Genomic DNA, 27,751 nt, shown 5'->3' with positions numbered 1-27,751 from the left:
GGTCCTTTCCGCCTCGAGGTTCACCTTTATTGGACCTGGAACCTGATTACAGTCTGTTCCCGCGTTACCTCCCCTTGTCCGTGGGAGAAGCGCCATCTCCGGGACCGTGTTAGGCGTTATCCTGCCAGCGCAGCCAGCCAGGCTCTCCAGCCTCACTCCCTCCACCCCAGGGCCCCGAGGCTCTGCCCACCGAGATGATCCCCCACGACCTCCACCCTGGCTGCTTCTGGCCGCCCTGACACCCACTCCTCAAATGCCCACAGTGAGCCTGGGGTCCTGCTGCCTGTGGAGTGGGCCTGGTGCGTGTCTCCCTAGAGCCCCCGGCTGGCTCAGCCTTTGTCTCAGCCTCCACCTGCTGCCCTGTGTCAGGGAACCCCGCCAGCTCCCTGGGTGTGCTGAGCTGGAGAGTCAGCGAACTGCACCCCTGACCCCTCAGCCACAGCTCCAGGAAACTCACCCAACCCAGGGCTGCTGAAATTCGCATCCGATGGGTGGAGTTTATTCTCTACACCCAGGGCCCCTCACGCCTGTCAGGAGGAAGAGCTGCCCTGGCACCATGGGTAGACTGCAGGGAGACCCCAGGATGTGGGGAGACCCAGGATATGGGAACCCCAGGATATGAGAAGGTCCCAGGCTGCAGGGAGACCCCAGGATATGGGGAGACCCCAGACTGTGAGAAGGCCCCAGGCTGTGGGGAGACCCCAGGATGTGGGGAGACCCCGGGCTGTGAGAAGGCCTCAGGCTATGGGAAGATACCAGGCTGTAGGAAGACCCCAGGCTGTGGGGAGAAGCCAGACTGCAGGAACACCCCAGGATATGGGGAGAGACCTGGCTGTGGGGAGACCCTGGGCTATGGGGGGAGGCCAGGCTGTGGGGAAACCCCCAGATGGGGATAGAGGCCAGGCTGCGAATGGGAAACTGTGCCTATTTCCTGAGGCTGCCATCAGACACTCACAGAACTGATTCCCTCCCCGTTTTGGTGGCTGCTGATGGTGGCCACTCCTAGAGAGGCTCCTTCCTCTCCTCTTCCAGCCTCTGGGGGCTCCCGGTGCCCTTGGCTTGTGGCCACATCACTGCGGTCTCTCCTCTGGTCACACAGCCTCCTCTGTGTGCCAAATCTCTGGCGGAGCCACTGAAGATGGTATTTGGGGCCCACGGGAATCCAGAATAATCTTCTCATCTCAAGATCCTTAAGCTAATTACATCTGCAAAAGCCCTTTTTCCACAACAGGTCACGTGAACAGGTCCCAGGGCTTAGGATGGGGACATGATCTTGGGAATGATCGGTGGCCGACCACAAACGCCCACTGAGTAGCTTCCTGGGGCTCCTGTAACAAGGTGTCCAAACAGAGCAGCTTAAAACAGAACTGCATCTTCTCACAGCTCAGGGGCCAGAAGGCTGAGCGAGCTGCGGGTGGGCTGCGTTCTCTGGAGGCTCTGCAGTGGTGTCTGTCCCAGGCCTCTCTCCATGGTGACCGTGGCAGTCCTCGGTGCTCCTGGCTTTGGCCGCGAGGCCCCAGTCTGCCTCTGTGTTCGTGTGGCCGCCTCCTGTGTCTCTGTCTTCTATTCCTGCAGAGACACCAGTCTTTGGATCCAGTGCCCACCCTAGTCCAGGATGATCCCATCTCCAACCCCTGTTTAATCACATCTGCAAAGACCATTTCCAAAAAGGTCACATTCCCAGGTTCCGAGCAGACATGAGCTTTTAGTGGACGTTATTCAAGCCCCTCCACCTCACAGACAGGCTCTGGTGGACTCCTCACCTCAACCCTGCTCTGAGGGTACATGACATCCCCCTTTACAGACAAGGAAACTGAGGCACAGCTTGAAGAACCTGCCCACAGCCACACAGCTACTGGAGCAGCAGAACTGGGGTGATTCCATCTGAGCCTTCATCCATGCCGACACCTCCAAGCCCAGGGCATCTACGGAGGGCTCCTCCCTGGTCTGCTCCACACCCCAAGCTCACAGGGACGTCTCTCTGCGGAGGTGGAGCAGGCGATGCCGCCCTGGGGCCTCGGTCCTGGTATCTCTGGGGCCGGCTTCGATGTCATGATAGGTGGCCGCTGGCCCGAAGTCCTGCTCAGCAGCAGCAGCAGGACAGGCCTCTGGGGAGCGTGCCTCTGTCTCCGGTCCTGCCAGTGACGTCCTTGTGTCCTTGGGGACCCCCCCACACACATTCTTCTGCAGAGGCAATCAGTAAAGCCGGGGCACCCAGGCAGCTTCAGGAGTGATTAGCAATGGAGCAGGCTGGAAAACACACGGACGCTAGGGCAGATTGTATTGATTTCATTGACTTGCCCTTTGCCAGGCTGTTGTATAACTCAGATGAAATCCTATTTGGATGTTAGAATGGGTGGGTTTTTTTGAACAGTTGGTGCAAAATAAACACAAGCATTTTTAACATGGACAATGAAAGACATTAAACTATAATAAAGGCAGGCAGGCTGAGACATTAAACTATAATAATAAAGGCAGGCAGGCAGGCACGTCCCGGGGAGAGTGGCTTCCGTCGAAAAGCAAGCTCCACCCCAGAACTGTCATGACCAGCGCTGCTCACGCCAGGGACAGACCGTGATGGGAGCACAGCCTCCTGCTCTGCAGCCCCCGCCCAGCCCAACTCCCCCAGCCCCGCTGACCTGGGGGCTGTCTTCATGCCTGGATGCTTCTAGTGCCCTGCCCCCACCGCATTTAAGAGATCGTGTTGAAAAATAATCACTTCCCAAGGCAGAAAACAGAGAGCAGAACACGAACGATTCAGAAGAGCCGCCTGCTCAGGGGTGCCCCGGATGTTCTCTGCAAACTGGCACGGCCTGACTGCAGGCCTCAGCCCTGTGCCCTGGCCCCACCTGAGCAATTCCTCTGCCCTCTTCAGGGCCCAGACAGGTGGTCACAGCAAGTCTGGCCAGGACTAGGGACAATGAGCCTGCAGTGACATCCTGCCTCAGCCATCCACCCGATGGTCATGACTGTCCTGACCCCTCTCTCTGAGCAGCTGTCCCTGCCCGGAGTCCCCATACCCCTCACCCAGCCGTAAGGGCTGCTGCACCCTCTGCTCTCCTTACCGGACTGTGGCATCCTGAGGAACCGACCAGCCACTATGCATCTCGGCACTCGGGACAAAACCAGCTCTCCCGGGGGGGCTTGTGGGACCGAGTTTCACTGAAGACATGGTGAATAGAAGAACTTCACGCATCAGAGCAGGCAGAGCACTCCAGGAGCCCGTGACCCAACCCACAGGTCATCTCACCAGTACTAGGGACTCACTGTGGCAGTGAGGCGGGTGAGGCCCAGAAGTCCTTCCTGGTCACCTGCAATGGGGTGAAGATACTTGTAAACCCCAGAGAGACAGGCTTATCTAACAGAGTAATAACGCCAGGGCTGGCTTCTTTCCCCTCGGAATGAAGTTCAAGCCTTCTCTGTCCCATAAGTGCACAAATGTCCACCGTGCTAACTTTACAAGCTCCATTTTTACTTTGGGCAAGCAGGATTTGTGGCGTGGGAGAAATGACCTGGACATGAGCCGGCAGCAGCCTGAGCACAAGAAGCCCTTTGGCCGACAGCCATGCCTGCATTGCACGATCCTGTGCCCATCAGAGCCGCTGACCCGGGTCTAGTCCCACAGAACCTCTCCTGGAGCCTTGGGAGCCAGAGTTGGCAGCTGAAGTCACTCCTCTGCATAGCGGAATGAGAATTAAGGCTTTAAGACGTCAACACTGTGTCTACACGTGTCCCACGGTGAGCAGACGTCCTGCTGGCAGTAGAGACAAAGCCATCTGCAGAAAGCAGCACAGCAGGGACCAAGGGCGGTGGCTGCACCTCAGGAGCCCCCAGGGCAGAAGCCCCCAGGCACAGGCTCCTTCACATTGGGCTTCTGTCACTTGCAACAGAAAGAGCCCCAACTAAGACAACAGAAGAGATCATGTCACAACATTTCGAAGCACAGAGTCAGAATCCTGGGAAGACAGGAACGGCAATCCGGGGCAAAGCTCCAGATGGATGCGGAGCCAGAGCCCTCCCTCAGGGCTCCTCCCAGGGCCTCCCCCCGGGGCTCCCTGCCTCTGCAGGTTGCCTGGGACAAGAGGTCTTCCTTCCTAGTCCCTCTAACCTGCCCACTAACAGAGTGCACCCCATGAGCCTGGTGCCCCGGGCACCATGCAAGAGGGGAAGAGCAGGCCAGCAGCCTCTGCCCAGTGGGTCTGCACAGCCTGGGGAGTGGGGACAGAATGCACCCCCCGCTACAATCCCACCTGCCTGCCTCCATCCTTCCCCATCCATTCCAAGGCCAGGCATTGCCTGACTAGGACAGCTCTACTCCTATTTCTCAGACGTCTGTTCCATTAGTTTCTCTTTCTCAAGATGTCTGATCCACCATCAGCACTTTCTTGAGTGGAGGTGAGCACTATGGTTAGGGAGTCACACTTAGACACCAGTTACTACGCTGTGTAACACTGCTCTGAAACTTGTGCCTTACAACAGGAACATACATTCTCACCTGTGGTCTCTGGGTTAGCTGGGCAGTGCTGGGGCTCTCCTGAGGTTGCCCTCAAGGTGACGGCTAGGGCTGCATCATCTGAAGGCTCAACTGGGGCTGGAGGACCTGCTTCCACACACCTTCAGCCAGCAGCATTGCTGGGAGAGGCCTCAGACCTCCCCAGAGAGCTGCGCAAGTGTCCTGCAGATGTGGCAGCCAGCTTCTCCAGAGTGCAGCATCCAAGAGCAAGCAGGAAACCACATGCCAACAGAAGCCACCCACGGCCACCCCAGTCGCTTCCTACTCATTAAAAACAAGTGACCATGAATGACCATGCTGAAGGGGAGGATAAACTGAGGGAGATCGTCAGAAACTTGTGGATGTATTTTTAAAAACAATACACTTAATTTTTTTAAAAAAATTGTTGTCATTTCACTGGATTTGGGGCACTGGGGAGATTGACCCAAATCTTCTCCGCCATCCAGATTCCTATCATGTGCTGATCTGAACGTTCAGTTTTCAGAAAGGAGAGAGAAACTCTCTTCCAAGTTCTTCAGGAAATTAATCCCAATATTCATCAGATGCTTTTAAGGAACACCAGAAAAAACTCCAGGTCTGCCCTGAGGATAGCTCTGAACCCCTCGTGTGGTTTCACACACACAGAGCTTCCCGTTGCGCTGCTGACAGGTACCACGTGGGGAAGAGCTTATTGGGGTCAGCAAAGCTGGGGAAGCAAAGCTAAGCATGGCCCTGAGGCCTCCAGCTGCTCCCGGCACCACGGCTCTCCCCAAGAGGGACTCGGACTCCCAACCCATAACAGAACCCTTTAATGCATCATTTCACAGACTAGCTTTCCTCAGAGCATGTATTGTAGATACCAGCCTGGAGCGTCAGTTGGGAGTCGATCATCCAAAGAGCCTTAGAGGGACAAAAATCCCCACCTGTCACTCAGCTCCAAGAGTCAGAGACCCCCCAGGTTGCAAGGAACAGCAAGGGAGCCCTGCGCCACAGGCCACTCGGCCACCTCCCTTCCATCTCCAGGGGGACTGAAGACCTCAGGATGGTGCGAGCCCCAGGGAAGCCCTGGAGTGCCTTTGTTTCCCCTTTTGGTAACTGAGCCAGCCCCTGCTGTCAGCATTCCTGACGGGTCAGGCCATCCCATGGCCCTCGCTGGTCAGGTGGCCTTGCACACGCACGCTCCCGGGTGGCACCTGGGGCCAGAGATCCCCTAATGAATTTCTTGCTGCGCACAGGCTGCGTCCGGGGACTGTACATGCTCTCCCGCATCACTGCTGGGAGCGCCATGCTGTATCTGCTGTGTGTCTGTGACCCCCATCTGTGACACCCTGGTTCCATACTTTATTTTCAGTCTTGACACACATGTAATAAGAGATGTGTGCAAAGGACTTTCAGGATAAACTGGCTCCGCCGCCCTGTCCATCCACCAGCACATGGCCCAGTGTCCGGCACACAGGAGGCGAGCATTTCTCAGATATGGGATGCATGGCACATCCCCGCGTCATCTTTATCAGAACATGAGGGAGAAAAGAAACCACCAAAGAGTCTCCTGAAGGTGTTGCTGGAAAGAGTCCCGCTCACTGGCCGTGCACCCGCAGGCCGCTGGCCTCAGCACAGCCACATCCCTAGACTTCTCCCATGCGGATGACAACAGGCGCTCCGTCTGTGGCCCATGAAGTGCTCACAGGCTGCAGGTCTTCCCTTGAGATTCAGAAAGTACCTGCTGCTCAGCCCCTGTACACACCTGTCATGCCTCTTGGGCTCAAGTTATCCTCCCACCTCAGCACCACAGTAGCTGGGACCACAGGTGCCTACCACAACGCTCAGCTGATTTTTGTATTTTTAGTAGAGATGGGGTTTCACCATGTTGGCCAGGCTGGTCTCAAACTCGTGACCTCAAGTGATCCTCCCGCCTCGGCCTCCTGAAGTGCTGGGATTACAGGCGTGAGCCGCCGCGCCCATCCTTTTTGTAATAAACTTTTCACTGCATAAATCATAAAACAATTACAGGTCTCCAGAAACTGCTGCTTGATACACTTTCCAACAGTAAACAGCTTTCGGAAAAATGGCTGTTTTCAGATCACATCTAAATGTCGCATTCTGGGTCTGTGTGACTAGAACCAGATTCCAGTCATCCACCCGCCCACCTGGGGTACCGCACACCAGGCTCTGGGAAGGCGCAAGAAGCCGGCACGCTGGGAAGTTACTCACAGCTCCTGGGGTGGCCCTCCCACCCCACGCCCATCCGGATGAGATGTTTTCGTGAGTTGCGTAACTCACAGCCACCCAGTAACACGATCGACCCACAGAGGCCTCACTCTGGGGAAACTGAGGAGCCCGGCTGAGGCAGGGGAGCCCATCTTAGTTGTCAGAGCTGCATCCTGAGAACGAAACGTCTGAAGCTGCCAACTTCACCACATAACTAGGGAAAACACCTCCATCAACGGACCAGACGATCTCCTCGTGAACACGCAGCAAAACGTCCGCAGTGGTTACGTCACACGCCCCTCCTTGGGGGACAGACAGGGAAAGAAAGGTCATGGAGCCTGGCCGGGCGCGGTGGCTCACGCCTGTAATCCCAGCACTTTGGGAGGCCGAGACGGGTGGATCACGAGGTCAGGAGATCGAGACCATCCTGGCTAACACGGTGAAACCCCGTCTCTACTAAAAAATACAAAAAAAACTAGCCGGGCGAGGTGGCGGGCGCCTGTAGTCCCAGCTACTCGGGAGGCTGAGGCAGGAGAATGGCGGGAACCCGGGAGGCGGAGCTTGCAGTGAGCTGAGATCCGGCCACTGCACTCCAGCCCGGGCGACAGAGCGAGACTCCGTCTCAAAAAAAAAAAAAAAAAAAAGAAAGAAAGGTCATGGAGCCCACAGTGGCTCGTTTACATCCCACAGTTCATAACCACCAACCTCTACAGGCTCTCTGGAGAGCTCACAGAAGCACACGCACACACGCAGGCACACAAGCCCAACCTGTACATGCATGAGGATGTGAGCACAGAAGCGAGACCCCCTCCGCCTTGGATTGGGTTTAATCTGCACATCGGCACATCAGCAGCCGCTCTGTGCAGTCAGGTGCCCACTGCAGCCCGGTTTGCCTTTCTACTGTTCATCTTAATTTAAGGAGGTAAAGAATGAAGTCCACTCTCCACAGGATAACTGCTTCTAAGGAAGCTGGAAAGCTGTCTGGCTTATTGACACAAATTTAAGAACGAATATTTCCTCCAAAGTCTTGGGTGAAACACAGCAGCTTGGGCAGTGTGGACATCCGGCGTCCTGAGCTTGTGCTGGGCTGGAAGGAGAGTGGGGGGTGCTGTAAGCCAGGTCGCAGTGGGGTGGGTGGGAGACAGCGGTGGCGTCCACGGTGAGAGACAGCCAGGGGAGGCCCCTAGGAAGAATCTGCCCATCGCAGTGGATGCAAGCCACGATTGGATGTGAGGCTTAATGTGAGCTCTGTGTACAAACAAAGCAACCAGCTCATTCTGTAGGACCAATATTAAACATGCTTATATTTTAAAATACAATTTTGATGCAAGAATTGAATTTAGTAGCTATATTTTTCTAATCAAAAATTAGAATACGTGGTCTACATATACGGCCAGAGGATAGAATGTCAGAAACGGGGACTACAGGACATAAACCGAGCTACGCAGTCACTGTAAGCCTAGCTCCTCCCTGCTTCCACCTAGTTCCAGTCTGATGAGGAGTCTCTCTTCATCCTTCCCTTCTGTAACAGGTCAATTTAGGCTTTTTTAAAATGAAGAGTTCAGGGTCATGAGCTGACAGTGGAGGCCTCTTGTTCGTCATTTTTAATCAGCTCACACACAGAGCCCATCACTGGCGCCCTGGCTAATAGTGGAGGCCTCTTCATCGTCATTTTTAATCAGCTCACACACCACACAGCCCATCACTGGCGCCCTGGCTAAGGAGGGGCATCCGCTGACAGCCTCTGCTCAGAGGCCAGCAGAGCCTCTCACCGGGCTCCCCAGTCTTCCTTCTACACTTGAATGGTAAGGATCGCAAATTTAAGGTAAAATCTTAAGCCCCCCAATTAACTGAATGGACCCCGTTGGCCAAGGAGACCCCAGAGAAACCTTAAAAAATGAGTTCCCAGGCACGACGGGATGGGAGGTCAGACACGCTTCACACCCCTCCCTTTGGGGTTTAGCCACCACTGGCCAGCATTCGTGTTAAAAGAGAGACGGCGAGACCACAGAACAGACTGTGGCAATAAGACGCAAATCACACACAGGACCTAAGGCTCAGCCAGGCTAGAGTGAAGTCTCACCCTACACTTAAATAAGAAACCGTCCTCGCCACCACGAGGGTTTTCTTCTCCAGCAGCTAAACCAGCGACGGCCTCGAGATGAGCAAGATGGAAACAATTTGTAGTTTGCCCCCCACCCGATGCTGCCTAACTGGCCCCGTTCCACCAGCCGTAACTACAGCTTTGATGGAAAAAGAGACTGATTTCAGTAACTTCCTCTGGACAAGAATAAGCCCATGGATGGGCTCTGGCCAGCTGACAGAGGCTGAGCACTGGGAGCCTTCATGTCCCTGTTTCAACTTCAGAAGCGCAGAGCCTGCCTGCGACGCATTTAGATGTTAAGTCTCCTCTCTAAGGTGAACGTGAATTGTATGTTACGTGGATGTTTGTTCAATACGCATGCGTCAGGACCACCTTTATGAATATTCACAGCTCCTCCTGTAACCTGTTGAATATGTATGATCCTCCAACCCGTTCAGCATAAAGCTCCTGCCCCAACCCCTTCTCCTACAAGGTGCCTGTCTCTGGTCTCTGCGCGAGACTGTGCTTCCCAGCCTGCGGGATGCCACCTTGCAGACTGTACCTCTTTACAAGAAATGATGTCTTTAGGCCGGGCATGGTGGCTCATGCCTGAAATCCCAGCACTTTGGGAGGCCAAGGCTGACGGATCACCTGAGGTCAGGAGTCCAAGACCAGCCTGGCAACATGGTGAAACCCCATCTCTACTAAAAATACAAAAAAAATTAGCTGGGCATGGTGGTACGTGCCTATAATCCCAGCTGCTCGGGAGGCTGAGACAGGAGAATCGCTTGAACCCAGGAGGCAGAGGTTGCAGTGAGCCGAGATCACGCCCCTGCACTCCAGCCTGGGTGACAAGAGCAAAACTCCATCTCCAAAAAATAAAGAAAAGAAAAAGAAACTGTCTCGTTTTCTAAATTTATAGATCATGTCATCTTTTAGTTAACAAGATGAAGAAATGGATGGCAAGAAGAGAAATAAAACATCCGAAACAAGAGGATCCTCTTCACTTTTTGGAAGTGAGGACAGAAACCAAATAGGGAAATGAACCACCACAGGAATGACGAGGCCTTTAACAGCTACTCCAAGCCGGGCAAGTATCCTGGGGCTGGGTCTTCACTGGGATAAGATGTTGAATCGGGAGCAAGACAGAACAAGGCTGGACATTTCCTGGATGATCCACCTACTCCTTAGAAACAAGGGCGAAGCCCCGCCCTGGGCGGGCCTCTCATCGGGTTGCCTGCGTTGTCTGCAGTGCAGTATCTACCTTAAGTAGGAGGACAGCAAGGAAAAATCGAAGTGTCTTGAAAATGCCAACACATTAACCAGCTTGAAGCCATACCCAAGTGCAGTAATTCATACTGATTTATTAATATCTCAGTCATAAACCCCATGGCAATACATACATCTGTGCCTGTAAAAAGAGGGCACATTTGAAAAATAACGTATGTCCAGGAATCTCTTACTCAGCAAGCAGGCAGAGCCCGCTCTAAGGTGACGAACTTGGACGCAGTGAAAACCAACAGCTGTCCCGCTTGGGAAACTAACAGTTGGGCTCCTTGGAAAAAACACCTGATTTAGAATCTAATGAATGTGTTTATAAAGGATCTATCTTCTTTTTTTTTTTTTTTATGAGACAGAGTCTCACTCTGTCTCCCAGGCTGGAGTGCAGTGGCAGGATCTTGGCTCACTGCAACCTCCGCCTTCTGAGTTCAAGCAATTCTCCCGCCTCAGCCTCCCTAGTAGCTGGGATTACAGGCACTCGCCACCATGCCCAGCTAATTTTTGTATGTTTGTAGAGACGGGGTTTCACCACGTTGGCCAGGCTGATCTTGAACTCCTGACCTCAGGTGATCCACCCACCTCGGCCTCCCAAAGTGTTGGGATTACAGGCGTGAGCCACTGTGCCCAGCCGAGGATCTGTCTTCTCTAACATTCGGCTTACAGAGACCTCCGCTACTTTCTTCTGGAAGAACAGCCTTTTACCTCCCTAGGTCTTCTCCCCGCCTAGAGTGCTGTTTCTTACTACAGTCCATTTCCGTTCGCTTCGTGTTTTTCAACCCTCCAGCTCTCCTCAAACCATTCCAGTGTTTAAGATACTAACAAGCGGCTGCCCTGACCCAGGAGACAGTGTAAAGTGTAGGGATCAGGGAACAGAAGCGGGAGCGCAAGACGCCAGACACAAACGTGAACATGCTGCAGGATTCTATATGCATCAAATTCTAGAAAAGCCAAAACCCACCCACACGGGTGGCTTAGGATGGGGTGGGCGGGACTAAGAAGGGGCAGGAGAACCTTTTTTGGGGGATGAAAATGTCCTGTGTTGTTCTGCCTGTGGTCATGTTGCATTTGTAAAAATTTAAAAACACTTAAAATGAGTGCATTTTATTGTATGTAAATTATACCTCAATAAAAACGAAAGACGTGAGCAATATCCTGGGAAAAGAAAATGTGATTTCGCCTTAAGTGCTTTAGCAGAATTCTATTATAATTCTATTATACCCCTCAGCTCTTGTTCTTTTTTTTTTTTTGAGACAGAGCCTCGCTCTGTCACCCAGGCTGGAGCGCAGCGAGCACGATCACAGCTCGCCGCAGCCTCGACCTCCCAGGCCCTAAGAATCCTCCCACCTTAGCCTCATGAGTAGCTGAGATTACAGGCATGAGCCACTGCACCCAGTAACTTACTCTTGCCTGTAAAAACACACCTCTGAAGTGAAGAAATCCGAGGCGCCACATCAAGGAGGCCAAGGAGGCGAAACTGGAGTCTGCAGGAAGCCAGCGCCGCACGAGGAGTTTCAAACGCTAAGGATCCTGACAGGGAAAAGTTATATGAAGCAAGAAAGGCAATTTAAGGTGATATTTTATCATATGAATGTTTCATTCTTAAAAATGAACAAGCTGTATTTATAATGCCCATTTAGAAATGAATCCATAAAAAAAATCAGTAGATCAGCACTTATTTTAATTACTAAAATAGAGTCATACTTGACAGAAGCAAGCCCTGGGGTATGTATGTTATCATCACACCACCTGTGGATACTTTAATCCTAAAATTGAGACAGAGTTTACTTAAACATTTAAGGCTTGAGTTTCCTCTGTCCAATGTGGAGGTGATTAAAAAATTAATCCTGACATGAAGATTTTTCATCCAGTTAAAAAAGGAAATACTTTAAAAATGACCTGCCCTTCCAAAACATGAAGTTAACTTGGGGTTTTTCTATGATGTAACAAACTAGGCATAATCCTGTCTCAGAATTGTTGAGCAGAAGATTTATGTACTAATACTCTTGTTAAAATTCAACAGCTTGATTGTGAAAGAATCCAGAGATCTCACACTGAAAAAATACTAACACAGCTCATATATAAATTATTGATATATAAGAATAATTATATAAAGAATCTAAATGAGGCGATTTTAACAAAGTAGGCAAAATATCATACATACCTGAATATAAGGTAACTCCAAGCCATGAGCATAAGATTAAGGCATTCACTTTATTTTGAACAAGGAAGTGGCATAAGCAACTCAGTGTGTGCCCCTTAAGGTGCGAGCTCTTCCCCCATACCACTCCCCACCCCAAGGCATAATTTTGGGAGAAAAAAGAGTCTTCTGTCTGGCGAGCTGTTATCTATGATTGCACCTTCTTACACGGCAGGTACGGTATCACGTCCAGACGAGCATCTGTGGAGCTGCATTTCGTGAGATGAAACTTTCATTTAGGTCTGAACTGAACGCATGAACACACACAGGGCCATGGACCCACTAGTCTTGACTGAGTTACAGAAAATGAAGGTGACTCTTTACACTTCCAAGTTGCTTTCTAGATCCTTTCATTACAAAAGATTCTGGTCAAATAATCTGACAAAGGAGAGATAACCTAGCCTCAAGTCTATCCTCTAAAAGCAAAGAGAAAATGGTGGATTTTCTGCTCAGTCATCATACTGGGGACCTTCACGAGGCACGTGTTAGTTCCCAGGCAGCACTGCTAGGCTGTCTGTGCCAGAAATTTCATGTACTGCCCGCGGGCTTCGAAATGGTCAGCGGGCCGGTTGTACGCTGTCCACACCGGTTCTCCCACAAACAGCCGCATGGCCTTCGCGTAGTTCTGGAAAACAGACAAACATGCCCAGCATCTCATTAAACCAGCCGGCCTTCTACTTACTTTTATTTATTAACATATCAACTTGTTAACATTAATTGCTATAAACACTTCCCTTGCTATTTTTATTCTGTGTCTTTAACAATTTAGGCCACATTTTATTCTCGGAAGGAAAGTTTGTATCAGGTGGTGCAGCTGGCACTGCCTGTCCTCACGCGCCAGGTAAGAGCATCTGGAGCCGAGGCTCGGTGTTGAACTCCGCACCTCCGCACTCTCTATAGAGATGCACAGTTAGGAAAAGCACCGGCTCCAGCCCCATGTACCCTTCACCTCCTCTCCACCTCGTTTGGCTACAGTTTTCTTAAGAACTAGCATCAGGGCCCACGTGTTGCTGGTGGGCAGGAAAGGACAATTCAGAGACATCTGTCCAAACTAAAAACGCATGTGCCTTTTAATTCAGTTTTCACTTTTAGGAATTTACCCTACAGAAAAACACATAAGTGCAAAATGACAAGCATGTCAGGATATTTATTACAGCACTGTTCACAAGAGCAAAAAATTGGGAACAATGTATGTCCTCATTATTGGGGGTCAAGGACTCGCTGAAATAACTTAATGGTTAAATGCAGTAGAGTATGTCCAGTGCCAGAGTACAGTGCAGCTGTAATCAGGGCTAGAGGCTGGGAGATACTGATGTGAAACGTCCCCAGTGAACATCATGTAGAAAAAAGTAAAACGTAGAACCACAGGCAGAGTCTGCTGCCTCCTGTTTGAAAAGGGGGATAGTAAGAATCCTGACCAGGCCGGGCGCAGTGGCTCACGCCTGTAATCCCAGCACTTTGGGAGGCCAAGGCGGGTGGATCACTTGAGGTCAGGAGTTCGAAACCAGCCTGACCAACATGGTGAAACCCCGTCTCTACTAAAAATACAAAAATTAGCTGGGCGTGGTGGTGGGCCCCTGTAATCCCAGCTACTCGGGAGGCTGAGGGGGGAGAATCACTTGAGCTTGGGAGGCAGAGGCTGCAGTGAGCCGAGATCCAGCCACTGCACTCCAGCCTGGGCGACAAAGTGAAACTCTGTCTCAAAGAAAAAAAAAAAAAGAATCCTGACTGACATGCACTTGGATATACATCAAGTCACTCTAAAAATAATTTTTTAAATGGAATACTGGTTACTTTCAGGAGAGAAAGTGGGGGGCTGGGAACGGGTCAGAGGGATACCTTTCATCGGGTCCCCTCTCTTATTTCTAAATTTTAAACCATGTGCATTTACTATTTATTCAAAAATTACACTTAAATCTCAGCATTAGCCCCAGTCACCTCCAGTGAACCCCAAAACTACCTTATTTACGTTTATTGCCAATCCTGACTGGACTGCGTTACTGTTCAATTCCAAAACTGAAATGTTTTTAAAAGTGACAGTGTGGCAACATGACAACCCTGCAGATGCCTCAGCACCAAGCACGGGCTGGGGCAGGGCCAGGCTCGTGGGTGTGCCCCGCCTGTACCTGCCCCCACCTGGGTATGAAACGCACACCTGTCCACCAGGATCGCAGGCAGGGGCCCCGGAGGCTGCCACAGGACAGCAGTCGCCTCGGACACCGCCTGCGGCTCCACAGAGACTCTCCTTGAAGCACAGGTGGAGGAGTCCCGAGCCCGGAGACCACACTCAGAGTCTGCGGAGGCCGTGCAGTTCAGCGGCAGGGATGCCGCAGTCAGGGCCACCACACAGGCCAGGCTTGGGGACAAAGCACAGCGCTCCCACCTTTTCGTCCACGGTGAAGCGGTGATAGATCCCTGCGGGGAGCGTTATCATGTCTCCCTTCTCCATGAAGATCCGGATCCACTTGTCCTCCTTGTCCCTCACGTCGAAGTACCCGCTGCCGTCCAGGATGTAGCGGATCTCATCGTCCAAGTGCAAATGCTCCTCGTAAAACATCTTAATCTAGTGCAGGACGAACATTCCTGTGAGTCTACCGGAGACCTGTCACGCAAGCTCGCACCTGCCCACTCAGCAGCCTGAGCCTCTGGTGGGTCAGAACTCAGGTGAATGGGATTTCTCTCCATAAAAATGAAAACTACACTTGCTAAGAATTATTTTCCTAACAGTATAAGGGCCAGAGCTAGAATATTTTATGAAACCTGTCAACAAATGGGCAGTAACTGAAAGTGAACAGACCTGCAGCAGAGGTTCTGAACACTTCACACGGGCCAACTCACCCAACACGCACGGCCCCACGAGGCTTCACACGGGCCAACTCACCCAACACGCACGGCCCCACGAGGCTTCACACGGGCCAACTCACCCAACACGCACGGCCCCACGAGGCTTCACACGGGCCAACTCACCCAACACGCACGGCCCCACGAGGCTTCACACGGGCCAACTCACCCAACACGCACGGCCCCACGAGGCTTCACACGGGCCAACTCACCCAACACGCACGGCCCCACGAGGCTTCCCACGGCCAACTCACCCAACACGCATGGCCCCACGAGGTGGCTGCTCTGTCAGCCCCATTTTACAGATGCGGGAATGGTGGCACAGAGAGGCTAAGTCACTGGCCCAACCTCACACAGCGAGACTGCCCCAAAGACACCCTGGCCCCAGGCTCACACCCACCCAGTGTGCTGCACACAGCAGTCATGAAATCACAACACACAGGGTGAGTGAGAAGCCAGTGGACATTGCAGGGAAGCAGGCACAGACTCCACAAGCAACTTCTATTTCTTCACATTTGACTTTTGTGTCTTTTTTTTTTTTTTCCAGATGGAGTCTTGCTCTGTCACCCAGGCTGGAGTGCAGTGGTGCAATCTCAGTTCACTGCAACCTCCGCCTCCTCAGTTCAAGTGATTCTCCTGCCTCCCAAGTAGCTGGGATTACAGGCGCCTGCCACCATGCCCAGCTAATTTTTGTATTTTTAGTAGAGATGGGGTTTCACCATGTTGGCCAGGCTGGTCTCGAACTCCTGACTCATTCACCCCCCTCGGCCTCCCACAGTGCTGGGATTCCAGGCAGAAGCCACCACACCTGGTCTGACTTTTGTGTCTTTCTGAAGGTGTTTTCTTCCTAACATTTTATAATAAAAATATTCAAGTATGCAAAAACATGGAGAGTATTTGACTGTAAATATCCATACCACCTTCACCAAGACTGTGCCCTTATAATCTGACTCTGCTTGCATTGTTCATATCTCCACATCTCCCACTCGGGGAGTTTTAAAGCTCCATATATATGTGTGTGTGTGTGTGTATGTGTGTGTTGTGTGTTTTAAAGCTTCCATATATATATCACATATAAAATATATACACACACATATACATTTTTTATATATACATACACACATATAAAAGACAGGGTCTCACTCTGTCGCTCAGGCTGGAGTGCAGGGGCACAATCATAACTGACTACAGCCTCAAACTCTGGGGCTCAAGAGATCCTCCTGCCTCAGCCTTCCAGGTAGCCAGGATTACAGGTGTGCACTACCACACCTGGCTAATTAAAAAAAAAAAAAAATTTCTAGAGAGAGGGTCTTACTATGTTGCCCAGGCTAGTCTCAAACTCCCGGCCTCAAGTGATCTTCCTGCCTTGGCCTCCCAAAGCACTGGGATTATAGGCATGAGCCACTGCACCCAGCCAACTTTGTTATGCTTTACAAAATCATAAATAAAATGAAAACAGTATTAGAAGGAAAACCTTAAATTTGAAATCAATCTATTCATAGCCACACAGAAAGAAAAGAGAAACGGAAATAACTTTTTTTTTTTTTTGAAATGGAATTTCACTCTTGTTGCCCAAGCTGGAGTGCAATGGCACAATCTTGGCTCACTGCCACCTCCGCCTCCTAGGTTCAAGCAATTCTCTGCCTCAGCCTCCCGAGTAGCTGGGGTCACAGGCGTGCGTCACCACACCCGCCTAATTTTATATTCTTAGTAGAGATGGGGTTTCTCCATGTTGGTCAGGCTGGCCTCGAACTCCCGACCTTGGGTGATCTGCCCACCTCAGCCTCCCAAAGTGCTAGGATTACAGGCGTGAGCCACCACACACGGCGACAAACAGAAATAACTCTTGAACATATTATTTTGACTACATCCTCAGGCTAAGACAGAAAAACCGCAACCCAAGCTTAGGTTGCACTCAGTAGGCCTGCTGTTCGTCACGGTCTGGGGGCAGCCATGCTGACGCTGGTGTGTGTGTTGTGGGATTGAGAGGATGGGAAAAAGATTGGTATGACTGGGAGCCGGGCTTCTCACAGTGAGAGGAAAGACACAAATACTGATGAGGAAGGCAAAGGAGAGCCCTGTGGATTTCACTGGAATTAGAGTTGTCCGTTTGAACTACTTGATACACACAGACACGGACACACGCACACTCACACTTGCACTGTCACACATGCACACGCTCACACACTCACATGCTAGTATTCACACACACCTACACACACGTACACATGTGTGCATTCACATTCATATGCACATACATGTACACACACGTGCATTCACACATCCACACACATGTACACTCACATGTGTGCATTCACACACGCACACACATGTACACACGTGCATTCCACACACGGCTACACACTCGCACACACGTACACTCACATGTGTGCATTCACACACTCACATGCACACACACGTATGCACATGCATTCACACATGCACACACATGCACTCTCACGTGTGCATTCACACACATGCACACGTGCATGTACATATACACACTTGGGTGCATTCACACACACATATGCACACATACACTCTCACATGCGTGTATTCACACACACACACTATAATCCCGCCCACTGAAAGCACCTGAGCAGTGACTTTCAGCCAAGTTTCTAAACCCCAGGGCTAGGTGCCAGGAAGAGCAGCTGACCCCGCACAAGGTTGGGAAAAGCAGGAGGTGGGCCTGGACACGCTGTGGGTCCAGAAAGTAATGGGCTGGGGATGCGTCAGGGGACAGACGCCAGCTAACGAGGCTCCTGCTTGCCAAGCCTGAGGTCTGGAACAACGTGAAGATCAAAATAAATTCCAGCAAGAACAGACCCTAGACCAACAAGTGAAACAAGAAGGCCTCGAGCCCCAGTGGATGCCAAGTGAACAGGGAAGAAGGGGACACACTTCCTGACAGTGAAAACCAACCCCCGGGTGAGTGCCATTGCACGGCCATGACACTCACAGCCCACAAAGGCAGGAAGCATCAAGACTTACTAAAAACGTTGGGTGAAAGTGTGAGGGGAAATGGGATATTCATGGTCTAAAAGTAACTCTCCACACGTATCTTACCAGTTACAGAGGAAAAGAAAAGGAACTTCCCCACAGAGAAACCTGATGGACGCCGGCTTCACCCAGGTCACACTGTCATCAGCAGTGAGGGGCCCTCGGACACGCTTACTCACAACGCCACCGCCCACTGTGTAGGATTCCCGCTACATACAAACACACAACCTGTCTAACACTGAGGAAACCAGTGGCAATCACAAGATCGTCAGAAAATAAGGTTATTTTAGAAAAACAAAGGATAAGCCTGCATCAGCAGGAGGGTTTTACACCAGGAGAGAAGTAATTCCAGAAGACAGCGATGGGGAAGCTAATGTAACTTACAACATCAGCAGCAGGCCAGCCTCTGCTATGTGAGATCAAACGTGGCTGAGAAGAGGCCGGCTCATCTAAACCTCCGCGTCAGAGTCACGCCATTTACATCCCCCAGAATCTCGTGAATCGTACAGCATTCAGTGAGCAATAAAGACAATATCTGGACTCCAACCAGCAAGAATCATCTGACATAGAGCAAAGAGACTCGAATCACACGACAGATCTATTTTTGAACAATTTCCACATTCTTAAGCTCTTCTGCTCTTAGTTCTATCTGGTATTGTCGGTTCACCTGCGTATGTTTCTAAGGAGCTTAGAAGTTACCACTCCATCCTACCAAGTGAAAGCAGAACAAACTGAAAAACCAACTCTTTTTAAATCTGTAAGAGAAGTGAAGTCACAGGGCAAACCACCACCCCTCACACTGGAGAGAAGGCAGACAGAAAGATCCACACCTAACCAGGGCAGAAACCCCTACGGGAACCAGGGCTGGGGTCGAGAAACCCAAACTGTACTTGACCAGCTGGGGGCTCCGTGTGGACAAGTCGGAGAGCTAAAAAAACCTCCAGACCCAGCCATCAGGGGCCTCACACTTTTGTAAATTTTACTTGCAAAAGCTCTACCAGGTCCCAACAGTGAGTATCAGAGAAAGTTCCCTGTGCTTCTGGCAGAAGGAGGGAAAGGGGGCCATTCTGAAGTCTATCAGGACACATCTGAAATCTGTTCTTACGAAGGCCTGTAGTCAGGAGAACTCAGCCAGCGAGATCCCAGCCTGCGGGCTTTCACGAGAGCCTGACCCGGGTGAAGGGAAACACAACTCCAGCCCCTCCAGAATTCCATGTTATGGACTGAATACAATTACCCCCCTCCCCGGGGTCCACGGGCTAAAACCTACCCTCTAATGTGGTGCCATTGGCAGGTGGTGTCTCTGGGAGGTAATTAGGATTAGATAAGGTGATGAGGGTAGAGCCTTCATGAATGGGATTAGTGTCCTCATAAAACTCCCAACAGAGCTTGCTTCTTCTACCCACCACGTGAGAACACAGCAAAAACAGTCATCTATAAACCAGGACGCAGCTCTCACAAGACACCAAAGCTGCCGGTGTCCTGACCTCGGGCGTCCCTGCCTGCAGACTGTGAGAAATAAATGTTTGTTTTAAGCCACCCAGTTTATGGTATCTGGTTACGGAAGTCTGAGCTGACTAAGACAGGAGTGGAAAGGAAACCCCAAGTCCAGCCGCTATCGGCCATCATGTCCCACTTAAAGGAGGGAGTCTGAGAAACACTGGTGAAGTTCATTGCCCAGAGGCACAGGCTGACTGCAAGACTGAGACTGTCCTAACGAACGCAATATGAAGAAATATAAGGCATACTGATTAGAAAGGAAGAAATAAAACTCCCTTTGCTCGCAGATGATATCACTGTCTAGGTAGGAAATCCAAAAGAATCAACAACAAAAAGCTCCTGGAACTAACAAGCAATTATGGCAAATTTACAGGATACAGGGTTAATACACAAAAGTTAATCACTTTCCTATGTTGGAACCGAACTGTCGATTCCTTCCTGGGCAGGGGTCGCCGCGAAGGATCACCGACACGAGATTCACAGCAGAGAGTTATTTATTACTAGCGCGCTAGGGTCCCAAGTTCTAAGTTGGCCCTGGGACCCCGACTGCTTGTTACAGGCTGTTTATATAGGCAAATACAAGTTCAAACACAGCTTAGGGCGCGAAATTCAAACAAAGCTTTAGGCGCGTGGTAATTGGGTCTGTCTATGGCCTGAGCAAGGTGTCTTATGCTAATTGGTTAGAGCAGGACCTTATGAGGTTTTTTCTTGGAGTTGCTGATTCCGGGAACTTCGAGGCAGGGTGGGACCCCCGGAATTGGCAGGGTGGGACCCCATGAGGTTGTTTCCCGGAATTGGCAGGGTGGGACCCTATCAGGGTGGGACCTTATTGAGGCAGGGTGGGACCCTATCCAGAGCCACCTGGTGTTAATTTTTTCTATATGAGGCCTAGTTTCTAAATTTTATGAGGCCTAGTTTCATTCCCTCCTCTTTTTGTGTCAGAGGCTCAATCTTGAGCCTCTTTTTTAGTCCTGAGGGTCTGGTATAGTTGGGTCAGAACCATAGCATGTAATCTATTTTTAATAAGGGTGAGTAAGTGGTTGAGTATGCATGGCCTGAAAGTCAGGATGAGCGTGAGCAGGATGAGGGGTCTTAAGATGGTGGAGATTAGGGTGCTAAGCCAAGGGGATTGGTTGTATTAATTTTTAAACTAACTTTGTTGAGATTTTTTCTCTTTTAGTTTTGCCATAGAATCTTTAACTATTTTTGAATGATCTGCATAAAAACAACATTGCTCTTTTAGGGCTGCACAGAGCCCGCCCTTTTTTAGAAAGACAATTTCTAGTCCTTGTCGGTTTTGTAATATAATTTCAGACAGAGAAGTCAAGGACTTTTCAAGTTTTGTGATAGATTGTTCTATGGCTTTAAGGTTTTTATCTATGGCTACTTTAAGTTGTTGCAGATGATGGTTACTATGCACTAGGGCTGCTGTCCTGGTCTTAACTCCAGCCGCTACCTTAATTTTTAACATGTCGGCGAGGGTGAGGGAGATTAAGGGCGGGGAAGTGCTTTGAGGAGTTTTTAGTTGGGGCTTCTCCGATATGGAAACCGGGGGCTTCTTAGCTTCTAATAAAACCTGGTCTGGCCTTACTGCAACAGGGGCAGTGTCTGGATTGACTAATAGTCTGATTTGGAGGGGAATTTTAGGCGGGTTGTGCTGGTATAAATAGAGACTTTATATTAATTTTGTTGTTATCTATCTGTTATCAGATTTTGCCGCATCTTTAAACTTGATGTGAACCAGGTTGCAATTTTCTGAATATTGGGTTGTGGTATAGGGCTGGACAAAGGGCATAGTTATATACTAAGGTTTTGTGGCTTATTTTTACTTTTTATTATTAGTAGTTACACAGGACCAGTTTTTGCAATACAAGTGAGTCAGATTTCTACAAGTTTTTTATTGGTTTTGTCTTGCATCCGGGACAGGCATAAAACCTGTTCTGGCTGATGGACATTTTTCTAGCCTGTCTTTTCTATTTTTGTCTATCTTGAGGAGTTCTTAATAGGACTCCTGTGGGACTAGTAAACCGGGGGCCTGTGTCTTTTATTTTTTTTTGCTATATATATATTTTTTTTTAGGTTGAAATAGAGGTCTGGAAACCAAGTCTTTATAGGAGCATTCTCGGAGGTCTTATTTAAGACCTCTTGATTATTAAAATTAATTATCTGTCAGGTCAGGCTAAATGGCCGGTGGGGGTTAGCGTCAAAAACTACACTAGAGACGGCGCAGGGAAGAAGGGTAAACAATAAGTAAGGAGTTAGATACGAGAGAGTCTTATCTTGAGCAGGTCCGCGGAGCGTTGGAGTTTTCACGTCTTAAGTGGTGTTGATCCGGACGTCTCTGGAGCAGCCTTGGCGTGGGATGCGTGGATCTAAGTGGAGATTCCGTCAACCTTTATGGCTGGAAGGGGTGACTGGTCTGTGGATGTCTTGGTTGGTACAGTTCTGCCAAGGGGGCCCAGATTTGGGCCTGTACTGCTTGGAGTCCTTTTAGCCGGGCCTGTAGGTCAGTCTTAGGATTGGAGGGGGAGAAGGAATTAAGCAAGGTTGACAAAGGGGGAGGTCCTCCGTAGAGGATTTCATATGGAGTGAGCCCAAAACGGTTAGGTGTATTCCGGGCCCTTAACAGAGCTAAGGATAGGAGGCGTCTCCAATCTTTTAAACCAGTCTCTAAGGTCAATTTAATAAGGGTCTCTTTTATTGTTTTATTTATTCTTTTTACCTGTCCTGAGCTCTGGGGTCTATAGGCACAATGTAATTTCCAATTAATCCCCAATATCCTGGCGAGCCCCTGACTTACCTGAGAAACGAAGGCCGGCCCGTTATCTGACCTAATTACCTTGGGAAGTCCGAATCTAGGAAAGATTTCTTCCAAAATTTTCTTGGCTACTATGTGTGCCGTTTCTTGCCGGGTGGGGTAGGCTTCTACCCATCCTGAAAAGGTATCTACAAACACCAGTAAGTACTTATATCCAGCATAGTGAGGTTTTATTTCAGTGAAGTCTATTTCCCAATAGACTCCTGGGCGGTTATCACGAGTTCGTTTCCTTTCTGGCACTCGGGTAGCCCCAGCGTTTACCTGCTGACAGACCTTACAGGCAGATGTCACTTGTTCTACGAGGGTACTTGTCTTTGGGATTAGAAAGTCAGTTTTTTTAATCAGTAATTTTAGCTTTCAATTATTTAAGTGTGTCCAGGCATGCATCTGCTGGATCATTGCCAGGGCCTCCTTGGTCAGCATTGGGGGTTCGTCAGTGCTGCCAGCAGTTATGCCCCCGGGATTTTTTTCTTGGCCCAGCCGTGGGGGCTGAGCCTCTTTAGGGACCCCTTCTGGGGGTCCGGCAGGTGACACAGGGCGGCTGGGCTGGGGGCTGCCCTCAGGACTGGGCTCTGTGCCTTTTTGCAGGGAACTTTCCAAATGGAAACTCTGGTTGCTGTTCTCATCATTGAGATCCAGCAGGATGAGAGGGCCACCCCCTCGGGGACTGGCGCCCCTGCCCCGACGTTCCCGGCCACGGGATCTCTTTGCCCCGCCACCTGCCCGCCTTCGTTCCTCCTCCTGGGGGTCCACCACTGGCACTTACTTGAAGATACGAAGGGAAGTGTCGCCTACAGTCACTCATTGCTTCTTCCATTTTTGGACCTTCTTGATGGTTGCCATTACCTTCTTGATGTTATCTTCGGCCCGGCTCTGGGTCTCGGCCCGTAGGGTCCGGCCGGCCATGCTGGCGTGGCTGGGGCCGGAGCCGAGCCCGCGGCGGGGCCGCCTCCCGTCTGGCGGGCTCAGGCTTGGCGCCAGGCCCGGGCGCCGCGCTCTCGGCCTGCCGTTCCTCCGGGAGTTGGCCGCGCCCTCTTTTGTCCTTAACGCCTCCGCGAGTCCCCTGTTCTTTGCAGTAGGCACACTGGTCTTTTTCCACTTTTGGCCGTCTCCGCTTCTTTCCCTCTCTCCCTGGTCCTTTCTTTCTCACAACTGCTGCCAGGATTTTTGTTAAATGCTTATCCTTTACTCGGTTTTTACGATCCTCTCGCTCTATCTGTTCCTTCGCTAACCTGGCTTCCCTTTCCTTAGGGGTTTCTTTCTTATCTTGGCCAAATTTGTGGGGCGTTTTCCTGCCCCTTTGAGACCCGCCAACAGAGCCTGGCGATAGATTTGGAGACTCTCCCTACCTGGTGCCGTTTCATAGTCCTAGTCTGGGCGGGTGAGGGGAAATCCCTAGGCCTCCTGGTCCTGGCACATTTTTCCGGGCCTCCAAGAGGACTTGCTGCCTTTTTCAGTGGTTAAGAGGACCTGCAGGAGTTGCTGGCAATTATCCTAGGTGGGCTGGTGGGTGAGGAGAATGGATTCTATTAACGAGGTTAGGGCCTGAGAGTCTTGGGAAAAGGAAGGGTTATGGGTCTTTCAGTTATAGAGGTCAGAGGCAGAGAAGGGCCAGTACTGGACTGTGTGACTGACAGTATGGAGGGGAAAAAGGGAGGATTGCTAAGTGGAAGGGCCTTCTGGGTCCTCAGTCCGCCGCAAGCGGAGACGAGGAGGTGTCGGCGGCGGCGTCGGAGGGGTGAGTTTGGGCGGGGCTGGAGGAGGAGACGGGGTGGAGGGAGGGGCCGAGGGAGAAGTTGGAGAAAGGGTAGGGGTCGAGGCGGTAGAGGAAAGAGCTGGGGACAAGACAGGGGGCAAGGGTGAAGCGTAAGGTGGAGATCCCCGAAGGGGGTTTTGAGGTGGAGGAGGCAGGGGTTCGAGAAGGAGGAGGTCCCTCTGGGGTTTATCTGGGAGGACTGGCTTATGCGGGTCCAGATTCCGATTCTTTGGGGCTTCTAAGGCAAGGAGGGTAGATTGGGATGGGGAAGGGGAATGGAGGAAGGGTTTCACCCAAGAGGGAGGGTTTTGGACCAGATCCTCCCAAGTAATTATGTAGGCCACCTGGTCTGGGTGTCCGTGTGGCCCAGGATCCATCACTGTTGCTTTAACCTGTAAGATAATTGGGAGGTTAAATGTTTCGTCCCGGGGCCACCCAACATGGAGGGTAGGCCACTTGGACGAGCAGAATTTTCGCCATCGTCCCTTCGGACTTCTATGGAGAGGTTGTGGGCTCGAGCCCGAACGTCAGGGAAGTGAGTCAGGGTCAGAGACAAAGGAGTCGTCAACGTCTGTCTTATTTCGTCCACGTATAACAAACAAGGACAAAACAAAAGTAACAAAAACAAAGACCAGACAAGTAAGGAGAAGCCGCGCGGCCAGAGAGTAGCGCCACAAGATTACAAAATATTCAGACGGCAGGGGCGGCCTGCCTACAGATTTGAGGAGGCTGACCGAGTCATTAGCCTTCTCCCAGACTACCGCCAGGGCGTCCCCCAGGGCGAAAAGTGAGAAGGTGCGGGACACGTCTGTCCCCCTTCCCCACTTAATTCAGAAGGAGTACTCTCCAGAGTTCAGAGTTAGCCGGCAAGACAGACAGAACAAAACGAAGGTACCTGGTAGGTCCGTTCAGTCAGCAGTCCGTGGCCCGGGCCAGATAGGTCTCCGCCGGATGGGTCGGGGGTCCTCGGACGACCCCACTTCCCGGCCAACGCACCAAATGTTGGAACCGAACTGTCGATTCCTTCCTGGGCAGGGGTCGCCGCGAAGGATCACCGACACGAGATTCACAGCAGAGAGTTATTTATTACTAGCGCGCTAGGGTCCCAAGTTCTAAGTTGGCCCTGGGACCCCGACTGCTTGTTACAGGCTGTTTATATAGGCAAATACAAGTTCAAACACAGCTTAGGGCGCGAAATTCAAACAAAGCTTTAGGCGCGTGGTAATTGGGTCTGTCTATGGCCTGAGCAAGGTGTCTTATGCTAATTGGTTAGAGCAGGACCTTATGAGGTTTTTTCTTGGAGTTGCTGATTCCGGGAACTTCGAGGCAGGGTGGGACCCCCGGAATTGGCAGGGTGGGACCCCATGAGGTTGTTTCCCGGAATTGGCAGGGTGGGACCCTATCAGGGTGGGACCTTATTGAGGCAGGGTGGGACCCTATCCAGAGCCACCTGGTGTTAATTTTTTCTATATGAGGCCTAGTTTCTAAATTTTATGAGGCCTAGTTTCACCTATATACCAGAAACACAGCAGGTGATATTTGACATTAAAAACACAAAACCAGGCCGGGCGCGGTGGCTCAAGCCTGTAATCCCAGCACTTTGGGAGGCCGAGACGGGCGGATCACGAGGTCGGGAGATCGAGACCATCCTGGGTAACACGGTGAAACCCCGTCTCTACTAAAAATACAAAAACTTAGCCGGGCGAGGTGGCAGGCGCCTGTAGTCCCAGCTACTCGGGAGGCTGAGGCAGGAGAATGGCGTGAACCCGGGAGGCAGAGCTTGCAGTGAGCTGAGATCCGGCCACTGCACTCCAGCCTGGGTGACAGAGCGAGACTCCGTCTCAAAAAAAAAAAAAAAAAAAAAAAAAAAAAAAAAAACAAAACCATATACATTTGCACCCCCAAAAAAGAAATGCTTAGGTATGAATCTAACAAAACATGCATAAGATCTACAAGAAAACTACAAAACTGTGATGAAACAAATCAAAAACTAAATAAATGGAGAGATATTCCATGTTCATGAATAGGAAGACTCAGTAGTGCTAAGATGTCCATTTTTCCCAACTTAATCTATAGGTTCAGTACAATCCAATTCAAAGTTCCAGCTAGTTATTTTGCACATATCAGCAAACTGACTGTGAAGTTTATCTGCAGAGGCACAAGACCCAGAATACCCAGCACAGTATTGAAGAGGAACACAGTTGAAGAACTGACACTACCTGACTTCAAGACTTACTATCATGCTATAGAAATCAAGACTGTAACACTGGTGAAATAATAGAAAAATAGATCAACTGATCTTTGACAAAGGACCAAAGGAAATACAAGGAAAAAAATAATAATCTTTTCAACAAATGGTACTGAAACAATGGTAAATCCACATGCAAAAAAATTACTCTAGACATAGACCTTATACCCTTAACAAAAATTAAGATAATATGATCACAGGCCAGGTGCAGTGGCTCACACCTATAATCCCAGTGCTTTGGGCCACTGAGGAGAGAGGATCGCTTGAGGCCAGGAGTTTGAGACCAGCCTGGGCAACACAGAGAGATCTCATCTTTGCAAATTAAAAAAAGAGAGAGAGAGAGGGAAAAAAAAAGCCAGGCATGGTGGTGCATGCCTGTAGTCCCAGCTACATAGGAAGCTGAGTTGTGAGGGTCACTTGAGCTCAGGAGTTTAAAGCAGCAATGAACAATGATCACTGACTCATTAAAAAAAAGTCTCTTAAAAAAGGTTTTTAATGATTACAGACCTAAACATAAAATGCAAGACTCAGCCGGGCACGGTGGCTCACGCCTGTAATCCCAGCTCTCTGGGAGGCCTAGGTAGGCCAATCACTTGAAGTCAGGCGTTCAAGACCATCCTGACCAACATGGTGAAACCCTGTCTCTACTAAAAATACAAAAATTAGCCGGGCGTGGTGGCGCACACCTGTAGTCCTAGCTACTCAGGAGGCTGAGGCAGGCGAATCGCTTGAACCCGAGAGGCAGAGGCTGCAGTGAGCAGAGATTGCACCACTGCACTCCAGCCTGGGCAACAGAGTGAGACACTGCCTCAAAAATAAATAAAGAAATAAAATACAAGACTATAAAACTTCTAAGACAACTTCTAAGATAGGAGAAAATCTAGACAACCTTAGGTTTGGCAATGACTTTTTAGATATGGCACCAAAGGCACAACCCATAAAAGAAAGAACTGGGCCAGGCGCGGTGGCTCACGCCTGTAATCCCAGCACTTTGGGAGGCCGAGACAGGCAGATCACAAGGTCAGGAGATCAAGACCATCCTGGCTAACACGGTGAAACCCCATCTCTACTAAAATACAAAAAAAATTAGCCGGATGTGGTGATGGGCGCCTGTAGTCCCAGCTACTTGGGAGGCTGAGGCAGGAGAATGGCGTGAACCCAGGAGGTGGAGCTTGCAGTGAGCCAAGATCACCCCACTGCACTCCAGCCTGGGCGACAGAGCAAGACTCTGTCTCAAAAAAAAAAAAAAAAAAAAGAAAGAACTGATAAGTTGGACTTCATGGAAACTAGATTTTCTGTTCTGCTATCAGGAGAATGAAGACAA

General features: G+C 50.5%; 1 protein-coding gene and 1 pseudogene across 1 annotated transcript in view; both read right to left on the bottom strand.

Moving 5' to 3' along the window:
• Positions 1-12,256: 12,256 nt before the first annotated feature.
• Positions 12,257-27,751, bottom strand: part of ADI1 (acireductone dioxygenase 1) — a 32,683-nt gene continuing 17,188 nt past the window's right edge. The window contains exons 3-4 of the mRNA XM_005576622.4: positions 14,645-14,824; positions 12,257-12,886 (exon numbers count right to left, since the gene is read on the bottom strand). Of these exons, the coding sequence (XP_005576679.1) occupies positions 12,767-12,886; positions 14,645-14,824 (300 nt within the window). The 3' untranslated portion in view covers positions 12,257-12,766. The remainder of the gene's footprint in view (positions 12,887-14,644; positions 14,825-27,751) is intronic.
• LOC102146673 (B-cell CLL/lymphoma 7 protein family member C pseudogene) lies at positions 20,082-23,381 on the bottom strand (annotated as a pseudogene).

Source organism: Macaca fascicularis, chromosome 13 (assembly GCF_037993035.2).
Source record: "Macaca fascicularis isolate 582-1 chromosome 13, T2T-MFA8v1.1".
NCBI classification, from domain to species: Eukaryota; Metazoa; Chordata; class Mammalia; order Primates; family Cercopithecidae; genus Macaca; species Macaca fascicularis.
This window is presented reverse-complemented; position numbering and strand designations above follow the sequence as displayed.